The sequence below is a fragment of the Citrus sinensis genome, chromosome 4, assembly GCF_022201045.2.
Source record: "Citrus sinensis cultivar Valencia sweet orange chromosome 4, DVS_A1.0, whole genome shotgun sequence".
Lineage (NCBI taxonomy): Eukaryota > Viridiplantae > Streptophyta > Magnoliopsida > Sapindales > Rutaceae > Citrus > Citrus sinensis.
This window is the reverse complement of record NC_068559.1, coordinates 13796662-13809538: the sequence shown is the minus strand read 5'-3', so window position 1 is coordinate 13809538 and position 12877 is coordinate 13796662. Positions and strand designations below refer to the sequence as shown.

Here is a 12877-nt window from a genome sequence, read left to right as displayed (position 1 = left end):
TTGCTAATGTAATGGGCAGCATCACCCTTTTAAAAGTATATTATCTGACACTAATTTCACCTTTCATCTTTCATTAATATCTTGGCTATTTTGATAAGGTAAATACGTGCCTTGGTTAATAATATGATATGAGATTTAAGGATTTCTTTTCTAATTATTAACTGTATATCTGATTTCAACTAATAAAATATTAAATCAATTTCTTGGTCCCAATCCCAAGAGCTCCACCCTTTGGATAAAGTGATTGCATTAACAAAGTCAATGAACCATACATGTATTTTCTATCTAATTGCTGCGTAAAATTTGGAATTGTTATTTTTATTTTGATAAACAACTGGAAGGTTAATAGTTGGAATTACACATCAAAAAAATGCAATTAATGGTCAACTTCTTCTCAATCGTACACGATGTAGGCGAAGGTTTTATGTTTCCACAGCATCATTGATGTATGGAAAATATCCTCTATGTATAGCCTGATGAAAGCTATTGGGTTATGAAAAAGTATTTGAGAAAACTCTTCAGCTCATGAGTTAAATTTTAAGTAAGAGTTATAGGTTTATGAATTTATATATGGTATCAAAATTAAATTTATGTACGAGTAGTATCCACAATAGCTTTGCTTGTGATTAGTGAAAAAGATTTATCTATAAATGATGAGGATGATGAGAAAAAAAATCCCATATCAAGGGACAAGAGCTATTGGACTATAAATATAATCATAAGACAACTCATGACGAGAGGTGATGAGGAAAATATCCTAAATAGGAGCTATTGGGCTAAGAATACAAGTTTGATGTAACCTTTTCAACTCATGAGATAGTTTTGAGTGTGAGATAAATAAGACTGAGATTGATTGTTTTTCGATATTGTGGTGGTACTGTGGTGATGCTATAGCTTCAAAGCCATGGATTCGTGGAAGGAAAGCTCTAGCTAATTGTTTAAGTGAAAGTCAATGAATATTTTGTTAATTATTAATTTCAATAATAAAAAGAATTTTTTCTTGACGAATTAATAATACTAATATATATATTACAAAAATCGTCTTAGCTTTCCAAACTACACTTGTGTTTTTGAAATGAACACTTTAACAACTCGACTCTAGAAGCACAGATAACCAGCTCCCGGACAATAATAGGAAATCGAGCCAAAGGGAGAAGAGAAAGTCATTATTGTTCTATCCCTTTTCACATTTGGTTTTTGGGTACTACTTGGACGAGTCTCAAATCATGGCAACTTTGGAAGTAAATACATACACTATGGCGGTTGTAATGCAGTACTGCCGGCCAGAGCCAAAAATTTCATCGGCATTACCAATTGCCTAAATCCCTAGTGCATGTTTATCACTCAATTAGGACCATTGAGTCTAAACTGTAAAGGCTGTGGCAATTAAAATTTTCCAGCAAAATCTCATTTTGCTAAGTATAGTTTTTTATTTCTTTATTAATTTCAGGGTGTTTACTTTGATTATAATATGTGTAAATAGCAACTTGCTTATCAAAATTCGGAGAAAAAAATGCATGAGATATTTGATCATGTAAATCTTGGGGGCGTCAGAGCCAAAGTTACAACTTGTCCTTGTATGCAGAAGATGAGCGATTGGAAGGTCATGTTATTAAAATTTCAATTTACTAAAATCCAACCACTAGCAACACAATTTGGTAATATACCACTCACCTTAGCTCATTCCCTATTTAACCCAATTTCCCCTTTCAATATTCCACATCATCCCATCACCCATATCTTAAATTAATGTTACTTATACCATGGCTCCTGAGCTTGGCCTTCTCTCCTCAACCCAGCATAAAAAATTAGCTCAATCTCAACAAAACCAACCAAGCCCTAGCTTATCTCCCGGTAAAACTTGGATGTTGAACCAAAAGAGAGAGCCCCAAGAAGATGATGATTCGTGGGAGGTTAGGGCTTTTGCTGAAGACACAGGCAACATCATGGGCACCACTTGGCCACCAAGGTCTTATACTTGCACCTTTTGTAGAAGGGAATTCCGGTCGGCTCAAGCCCTAGGCGGCCATATGAATGTGCACCGCCGTGACCGTGCTAGGCTTCACCATCACCAAGCGCAGCCTCATGCATCATCTTCTTCTTCCACTCTTATTATTCCAACAACTCAAGAATTTACAAATAGTGGATATTGTCTACTCTACCAATTACCTAACCCTAACGGTGGTGTCTTCGCTTCAACAACTATGACTGCATGTGCTATTGATGATTCCCCCTCGACTCTTCTGTCAATTTCACCATATCCCCCGAACAACTTGATAGGGCTGCCACCGTCTACAAATTTCCCGGCAGCTTCCCAATGCTACTCTACAAAAGATCCGTTAGGTTCAATTAACGACAACAGCAACGCTTGCAATGAATCTGCCATTGAAGAGCTTGATCTAGAGCTTCGGCTAGGGCAGAGACCAACACCAACATGACAAACCAAAGAAGAAATTATAACAGTGTATGAATGTGATTTATTTATGCTTGCAATCTGGAAAAGAGATTAAGTGTCATAATTTGTAACATAAAGTCCAGATTTGATAGACTTGTGTGAGGGATGATTTTTTTGTTTTTTCAATTATTTGATAATTTCATTAGTGTATATGTATCTGTGCGAGATTGAAGGTGCTGGAAGAGAAGAAAATTAGGGAGAGAAATTTAAAGCACCCAGTGAATTAAAAAGATAAGAATGATTTGTTTTTAAGAAGAATAAATAAAACAACATTAGGGTTTTGAGTGATATGATGGACTGGTAAATTAAAGTTATTGGCAGTGCAGTGTCACTTTCTGTTTCAGAGTTCTGAGTAAAGTCTGTCTGGGCATACATTTCCGTGGGTATTATTTCTATCACTTGAGGCTGTGGGGAGATCACACCTCTTGTTCGATCTAACTACAGAAATGCCATTTTTTCTCTATCAGTTCATAGCAATTTTGATTGAAAGAATTTGCTCCTTAATTGGGAAAAAACAACAAAACCATAGTTGGAGCATTCTCGAAATATTAAAGTTTTCAAATGCCTCTGCGATTAGCTTAGCTCGTGGTTAATGTGCTTTCCACCTGTGGTCACCTGAGTTGTAACAATGAGATATAAAGGTTAATATTTAATTGGTGAAATTTTTCATCTCCATCAATACCTTAAATTAAAAAATAAAGTCTTCAAATTAAATTTTCAAAATGTGTTATTATACTTTGTCTTGGTCTACAAAGGTCGATTCACATGTGGTAAAGGGGTTTAATCATTTCTCTTAAGGCGCAAGACGCATTAATAAATATTGTGCTTGGTTTATTGAAGTCAATACCTATATATGATATTATGTACGGAAGCTCATGAGTCTAACTTATAGATCAAAGCTAGCTCAAGCCTCAATGTACTGTGTATAAAAACGCATGGTTTTATTTAAAAGCTAGGCCAACCTAATACGATTTACGAGTTGCCAAAGGTTATGATTTGTTCTTGAGCCGACATGAAATAATCTCTTTATAACCTCATCATCACTTACAGTCGTATAGACCACTATAGTTTGGCTCATTGGCTCATTTGGTTTGCTTTCAATTGGCTCGTGAGTTCTCAAATACCCCTGACTAGTCCATGACCTTAACTCTTACGCAAAGCTAACTTATGAGCTGAAAGAAATCCAAACTATTATTCATAATTTATTCTCTTAATCTCTGTAACATTATGGGCCCTAATATTCGAAATGTGATATGAGCTGATGTGTAGCTAAGTAGAATCAACCTTATGATGATAAATATTTGAAATTTGTAACCTGATATTATAAACGAAAAAGAAAAACAAATCCGGCATTAATTGAATATTATAATATAAGTTACTGTAAGGAAATCTTCAGTGAAAACATTGACGTATGTGCGTCAATTTAATTTCTAAATTAAGCCCATTCCTATGATCAGCTGTGTTCAGAAATTTATGTCCACACGAAGTGAGTCGTTTCAGCAAGCCAAGAATCAGTTTCATTATTATCTCCTTGGGATCTGAGAATTTTCGTTTATCTACCTCTTTCGGAAGGGAAATGTATTGGCTGCCTTGTTAAAGCCATATAAATCAAACAGAATTTGGAAGGATTTCACAAATTTATCATCAAATTAATAGTTTACACCGCATGATTTACATTGATAAGTACTTACGAATTTTGATTGTCAATACACCAAGGCCAAAATTACGAAAGAATTTATTCAATATGGAGTGGATTAAAGCTAATTTTGATGTGTAGAAGGGTAATCCAGTCCTTCAGCCTGTGGTGATTTGTTCTATAATCATTTGGGAGTGCATATGGGCACTTTTGGATTATATTTGAAGATTTGATTCGGCTTACCATGCTAAACTGGTGTCCGCAATGATAGTTATTGAGACGGCTTACGATAAGGGTCGGCATAGGCTATGGCTTGAATTTGACTCTTGATTGCTAATTTTCTCATTAAGAAATCTATTGACTCCTCCATGTTGTTAAGCAATAGATAGTTGAATTGCAAGCAAAAGTTTCTTTAATGGAGTTTAGATGTTCTTACAAGCTTCGAGAGAATAATTGTGCAGCAGATTGTTTAGCTAATTTGGGATAAATTCACTAAGTGGCAGGAGATGTTGGATCTTTTATCCAGCATTGTTATAGTCTTAATTCAATGTTGGGCTTATACATAAATAATTATGTGATGCAGACTATCATATAAGATTAATCCCTATTAAAAGTGATCTATTGAGGTGTTTGGTAATTTGATCTTTAATGTATCTGATGGGGTGTAGGACTTTAATATATAGAGACTAAGGGTAATTTTTATTTTTATAATAGGTTAAAATAGGAATATCTAAAGACAATAGGAAAAGTTGTTAATATATGTGGTTATGGTCCCCAAGTCACACGTATCGTTCTATTCTTTCTAACATTCCATCATCAGCGAGAGAGCACAAAGAAACTAAATGATTTTTTTAGGAGAACCTATTAATCTAAAAGTTCAACCACACAACTCTAGAGAGTAATTGCACATTATGGATTTCCGTACGCTTTCGCATATTTGTTTATTAATCCTTGGTGGTACAACATTAATGTTCCAAAATTATAAGTGGTGGTTTTCACCAAATGTTTAATTATGTTATAACAGGAGGCTCTTGTTGAAATTTAGAAGCTTTTATCTCAAGATGCTAATGGTTTTTCAAAGTATGGTTTTTATTGACTACAATTTTGTTGCATTTTGGCTTTGTTTTGAAGCTTTTCATTTTTTAGTGTATTCATTTATGACTTTGCTTAGGGATAAGGTTCATTATGTTCTCTCTCTAACTAATTGTTCACTCTATAATTTATTTTAATAAAACCCCTAGCTAAGTCGAGATTCTTTCAAAAAAATCAACTATTTATACGCCAAGTTCTTGAAATTGGCTACTAATTAAAAATCTTGTCTCATCATTTAGCTACAATAAATTAATGTAATGTGTTTCATATCCTATAGTGCTTTCTTGGATATGATCATTTTTAGGATTTTTCTTCTAGCAAAATTAGCTGAAACTCAAATTGAATATGTTAGTGTTTTTTTAATTTTTTTAATAAAAGCCACCAAGAAGGTTGAAGGTTATGTGGGACCTCTACTTGTATATAAATTATCAGATGACAAAAATATATTTAGAGAGGGATATAAACCAAAACCTTCAGGATAAAGTATGAGAATAAAAAACTAATAAAAGAAACAAAGAAAGGCAAAACAAGAGCCAAAAAGGCCATCTCCTAATATAAGGAACCTCCTTACCATCTAAATAAATAAAACTAGACAAACCAACAAGAAATCCCCAAGGATCGGAAAATTGCTAACAAATCTATTGGGTACGAGCCCAATCGGCCATCAAATTAGAAAAAAAAAAAGTAGCTTCTTGAAGAACATGTTTTATAAGAACAAATAAAGCAGAACAAAAAACATGAACCTGGCAAAGAAGATATGCATATTCCCGGTTCCCAAAGCCATGAGAAATAATCTAAGAAATCACAGTAGCCGTATCAAACTCCAACTCCAGAATAATAAAGCCAAGCTAAGCAGCAAAATCCAAACCCTCACAAATAGCCATCAACTCAGTAAAAATATTGGATAGTACCCAAGAAAATAACCAATGGCAGTTAAACAGAACCCTTATGATCACAAAAATCAACACCACTACAATTATCCTAGGATTGCCCTTAGAGTAACCATCAATACTCACGTTCACTACCCTAGAAGATGGGTTAAACCAAGAAACCTATCTAATTAGCCTCCTTGATGACTAACAATCCTTAAACCTTCCACAATCTGAGTACTAGAACACCCTTCAATTGGGATGGCTTAAAGTTGAGAGTAGAACTAGCAGTGCTAAGGTTAGAACCATTCTATAAACAACAACATTAATATGAAAATTCAATAATCAAACCTAAAAGCATTACGAGGCTTCTAAACATGTCTCTAAGAAGAGACACACCTCCTCTAATAAAAAGTAAATGATGAGGAGATAAGAAAGCAACAAGCCAAAAACCAAATAGAAGTAAAAATGCTGCCAAACCTATGTAATCCATAGACAATCAAGAAAACGATGCCTAACAGTCTCAGCAACACAAAGCATCATTAGTAGCCAACATACCATGTAAAAGCCACCATAGGAAAAAAGAAACACTAGAAGGAATATGCCTACGCTAGATTAATGAAAGAACCTCATCTCTAGGCCTAAAACCACGCACAAGTTCTCAGACAATCTTCAAAGAAAAATCACTGCCAATAGACATATCCCACTTAAGTAAATTCATGCCTACACTAGAAATAAGAACTAACAGAATCTACCCAATGATAGAGGAGGGCAACACATCTTAAAGCTTATCCCTATCTCAAACAGTACCTTTCCAATAAAAAGAAACATGCATTAAAGAAACAACAAGAGAATTAAATGTAAATAAAAGGCTAGAACTAAACCGACAGTCATGTAAAAGAATAAAAAAGCAAGATCTAACAACCAAAGCACTTAGGCTCAACAATACAGTGAATAAATAAAAGGCATCTCGTAAGAGGAGAAACTGAATCGTAAAATTGAACTATACCTTCATGCTTTGCTCCGTAATACTTAGACTTCATGAAATAAGCCCATAAAGAGTGTTGATCCCAAAAATACCATCAAATATTTTTTATCCCAAAAAAGCCACAAAAGCTTAAGTTAAAAGCCAATAACCAAGTCATAAAAAGACTTGATGCCGAAACCTCCCTCTTGAACCAAAAAACAACCAGTAGATCACCTACAACAATGAGAATCCATAGCAGCAAACAGAAGCACCCCTTAAAAAATGGGTAAATATTCTCTACATGTACTAAATAACCATAACAAGTGGACATAGAATATAGAGACATGGAAGACAACACATTAGGAAAAAAACGCAAGCTTTCCACTAAAGGAAAGCAAGCAGTACCCCATCCTATAATCCTATCTCTGATCCTCCAAACTAAATCATCAAAATAAGAAATTTTGAGGCACAATGTATAATAAGTAAATAGTAACTGCCGTTTTTAAAAGCCAACAACATAATGTATAATAGCCTAGAGGAAGCCAAGGTCAAAACTCCCAATGTAAAGCTATTTTTCGCCTAACTAATCAATTGACCTAAAACTACTTTATAATGATGCATAATTTTGAGATTTGATTAGAATTTCACATGTTCTTGTACCCCAAGAATGATTACTCACACTGAAAAATGAGTCAAGAATCAATTCCAAGATAATTAAAGGCAAACAATCATCACTACTAGAAAAATGGACTACCATGACAGAGAATATCTATCATCCAACCCTGTTTATGACAGAGTTTCTATCTGTCATTGTAGCCCCTCTCATAAACCCGTGACAATAATTTATCTATCACAGGTGTATGTGACAGCTTATAGCTATCACAAATGTGTCACAACAAAAACAATATTGTTTTAATATTTTAGTGGTAAATTTGTTTTATTGTGAAAAAAACATTTGGCGGGTATTATGAATTCAATTTTAAATTATGGCGCGTAATTATGTGTTGCAGCTTTATGATGCTAATATGGTGTCACAATGAGAATTTTTTTAAAATAATAATATTACTAAAAGAATTTTTAATTTTTTTAAAATCAAAATTTTTTAATATTTTTAAATTAGAAAATAATTTTTAATATTTTAAATAATAATATTATTAATATTATTATTTTATAATTTTATAATTTTATAAATTCCATTGAAATTTAAAAATCAAAATATGTATAAAATCAATACATCCAAATTATCTCAACAATATTATCGAAACATCACTAAATCATCACTTGAAATAACCATAACATTGTCAAAACATCATCTATTCAATTATCACAAATCTACATCCCAACACTACCATTTGGATCATTACCAGCATACAAAAACATCACAACACTATATATCATCTGAAACACTACCAGGCTGATTAAGATTCACTACTGCTTAAGACTTTATCAAACAATATCAGCATACAAATTTCACTACCACTTAGACTTTATCAAGATTCACTATCATCTTGAACAATACCAGCATACAAAATTCACTACCACTTAGCTTTTTGGGCATCATATATTCAATCACTGGAAACTTCCAACAAATAGCATCATCAAAATACATGGTGAATCAAATCCACAATAATATCTCATAAATCATTTACAATATCTAATCACCTAAAATATCCAATCACCAACCCATCCTAGAAAATAATTAATCCATAAAAAAAACATTGATGGTAAATTCCCAAAAGCCACCAACATCACCTGAAAAGCAGATTACATTAAGATGAGTACCAAAAAAATGCAAATTAACATATCGGCCACTTATAGTTAATCAAATTCATAAGGTGTCATCATCACACAGTTCAATAATCAAGAATAATGAAGAATTTCACACGTGTAACAAAAACCTATAATTACTAACAAAATCAATGTAACTTCATTTTTGAACTCTTCCATTCCTTGTTTGGAACCTTTTGACAGCCTTTTAACTGCAATTTCTTGCCTTTCTATTTATGTACCATAGATATGCCTATTAGTTAGTATTAAAAGAAAATATGATCTAATTTTAGCAGAATGCCACAATATTACCTTGGACACTGGCCCAAATATAATATCTCCCAGTTTATTGTAACTTGAGAAGTTATCTGTGGCCTTTGCTATACTGGCAAAATTGAATTCCCATAATTCCATATCTTATTTTCCTCCATTATTATGATTTTTCATATGATTCATCTTTGTTAATCCTAAAATTGTAGGAGAATTCCATCATGTAAGCTCATCATGTACTGACTGTTACCTGATCACATTTGTTTTATGCATGAATTTTCTTTTGCCCATATAATTCCCAAAGGTAATTAGCCCACCAGGTAAACTGGTTGTTTGTTGCTTAAGTCACAACATGTGAGACTTAAAACTAAAATTTTGCTTCTGTTTACAAAAGGAAAAATAACATGTAAACTTTTTATTAGCTAAAAAAGATGCTAAGTCTTTACACATGCATTACCTCTAAGGCATATTATCTCAGCACTAGCAACACCGTAGAGTTGCATTTTGAACAACCTGCAATCAGTGCCACACTCTTAAGTCATTTTACATGAAGTTGCTGCCCCAAACAAAAGAATAAATAAATAAATAAACAAAAAATAAATCATTTTGATACCATCAAAGAAAGCCGGCTATCACTAGTTCCTCGGAGAAAAATATTAGTTTCCAAAAGTTCAGAGTACGACTACCAACTAGTATTATTAGCTCAAAGAGGGAATATAAAATACTTCTAAAGTGAAATTTACAAGAGAATAAAAATTTTCAATTGTTTAAGTAACATTTAATGTTCAGTCTAGGCATTTAATAGTTGTTTCAGTTGGCATTTATCTGGAGAAAAGTAAACAAATATCTACGTACCTAGAGCTTGCATAAGTAAGTTCTTAGCAATTCATATAATATCTACAAGAAGTAATTTATAGGAGAAGCCAACTTATAGTTACAGCTATAATCATTAAGGCTTGAAAAAACCAAATTAATAAACTCATTAACACTTTAGACATCAAATAGATAGAAATTATAATTATGTAACCTGGTACCCCCAAAGAATCTTGTAAGTTGGCTTTAATTTAACTTTATCGAACTCCATACAAGCATTCTCGAAGAAGTAGTTACTGCCAAAGGAGCAATTTGGCTTCAGTCAACTTAAATTGGAATCATAAAACTACAACAGTACTATGAATGTATTATAATACAAACTAGTAATATCCTAAAAATAACTAAATAAATAAATAAAATCAACATTATCATAAGTGATTCAGGACTGACAATATAGTAACTAAGCTTAGGAGTTCATGAGATCCATCGCTGACACAAGTTGCAAATCGTATTAAGTACATCCCAACAAGAGCTTGTGCCTTTTCTTGTTAAATGTCTTAATAATTTATAAGAAAAAAAATTATCTACAAAGAATCAAAGCAGTTTATAAAGATTGTTGACATAATACAAAAATGAGGAAGAATAGCGTTGAAAAAGGGGCATTTGTTCCAAACAAACTTGATTAACTGCTTTTGAAAGGTTAATATCCTTACACCTATTTGTTTCAAGTGGCTAGAGAAGGTAGATAAAGATTGTAACAAGGACTGCTCATCACTAATATCAGCAAGAACTGAATCAAACCAAGGAACCTTTGGATATTCTGAAGATAAAACGGAAAGGCTTGCATATTGAGTAACCCAGTGCATGTTATATAATAGCAGAATAATCACTTATATGAATAGTAATCAGATCGATCAAAATTGTGACAAGGACTGTTAATCACCAATATGAACAAGAATGGCATTTAGATCACAGAAAAATCAAATCAAATCAAAAGAATATAATATAAGAAAAAAAGGAAGTAAAGACTTAGCTAAACTTGAGTGTGTTGTTCATCGGCAAGTAGTAGCAGCAGCAGACCGAAGAGTAAGGACGAAGACGAAGAGTAGAAATTTGTTGTCGGCAAGCAGCGCAGCAGAGGACCAATTTTTTTGTCCGCAGTGTGATTTTGTTTTATGTGTGATTTGGAAATTAGGGTTTTCCATTTGAAGTCAAAGGAGAGTCTACCACTTACGATTTTTTTTTTCAAGATACGGTGTCGTTCTATGACTAAATTAACCCATTCAAAACTCATCGTTTTATTAAATATTAATATGCTATCATGTGTATGTGATAGATAAATAAACTATCACAAACTTATCATGCCTTTATGATATATCAAAATTCTATCACGAATCTATCATATTTTTGTGATAAATGACTAATTTTTGAATATCTATCACAAAAATTCTGTCATAGTAGCTCATTTTTCTAGTAGTGCATGAACCAAGTGTGAAAAGAAAGATGAAAACAAAACAATATAATTATAAAAGTTCAGCCGTGATGGCCTACATCCTCTTAAGAAATAAAACCATAACTTTTCTTATTAATGCAAAACAAGTTACATATTTGTAAAGAGTTAATTGTTATCAAAAAACTGTTCACAGTCAAACTTATAGTTATTTATTAATAAAAGTTTTTTTCTCAATATATGTTGTTTTTTTTTTAGTTCTTCTTCTAACAAGAAAGAAGTAGGAAAAGCTAAGAGCAAATTCTAAGCAATTTCTTAGAAAAGTTAAAGTGAATTCCTGGTGTAGGAAAAGTTAAAGCAATTTCCTCAGGACAAGTTAAAGCAAATTCCTGGTGCAGGAAAAGTTAAAGCAAATTTCATGGTGGAAAAATTAAGAAAATTCTAGCACGGAAAAATTAAGCAAATCCTAAGCAAATTTCCTGATGCAGGAAAAGTCAAGAAAATTTCATAAAAGTTAACCAAATTCTAAGCGACTTCCTAGTGTAGGAAAAATTAAGTATAAAAAGTCAAGCAAATTCCTAGTTTAGGAAAGGTTTAGTGTACAAAAACATTAAAGAAATTTAGGTAACAACAAAAGTAAAAAAAAAAAAAAAAGACAACTTCATAAGTCCATAACAAGAGGAGTGGGAAATAGAGGCATCATATAATCCCACTAGCTTGGTACAAAAGAAAAAAAGGGGGGGGGGGGGGCATCATGCCATGATCAGTCCTCGTCTTCATCATTTTCTCAAAAGCTATAGTCAAGGTGGGGATAATGACTTTCCATTATTGCTTTCACCTTGGCAGCACCGTTAAAAAAATTCCTCATCAATAATATTAGGAAAATCAGCAGAAGTCTTGTACTCCTCCATAGTTGAAGCCATTTGAAAATTAAGTTGATTAAATGAGTTAGAAAAATCTTGGTTCTTAGATTGAGACTAAGCCCTCAGATTGTCGTAATTAGTTTTTAGGTTATCATAGTTTGTCTTTAGCTGCGCCACACGAGCTTTTTCTTTAGCCAAGTTTTCCTTTAGCTCAGCAATCTACCTTTCAGAAGTTCACCCAAATTCAAGTAGTGTATTCTTTTCTAACATCAAACTTTTAATTCTTTTTCTGGATACTTGGATGGTAAAGTTGCAGTGAAATGAATAAGAAATTTTAATAGATAGATATCTTATTGAAACACCAAGAGTAAGGAAGCATTAAGTACTTAACAGATGTTGCTTAGCATAATGTTGGTTGGATCACAATTTTCAATATGCCTCATGTCGTTGGAAGAAATGTACTAAGGCCAAAGTTGGTTGAAGGAATTGAGATACATTTGAGTAGAGTCCTCCCAAGCAAGGTTGGGTAAGCCCTCCATTGTAGATAAGATCCTTTAGCTAGAATTTGATGGAAAATGAGCAGACGCTGATATGTTGGTAGTGACAAAAGAGCTAACAGATGGTGGACACACAACCATATTAACAGTTGGTAGTGGCAAGGTCTCTTATTGAGGATGATTGGGAATAACAGCTTG

General features: G+C 33.0%; 1 protein-coding gene across 1 annotated transcript; it reads left to right on the top strand.

Annotated features, from left to right (window-relative positions):
- The first annotated feature begins 1642 nt into the window (after positions 1 to 1642).
- LOC102631322 (transcriptional regulator SUPERMAN) lies at positions 1643 to 2853 on the top strand. Its single transcript, XM_006491687.4, has one exon. The coding sequence runs from the start codon at positions 1764 to 1766 to the stop codon at positions 2436 to 2438; it is 675 nt and encodes a 224-aa protein (XP_006491750.1). The 5' UTR covers positions 1643 to 1763; the 3' UTR covers positions 2439 to 2853.
- Positions 2854 to 12877: the final 10024 nt, after the last annotated feature.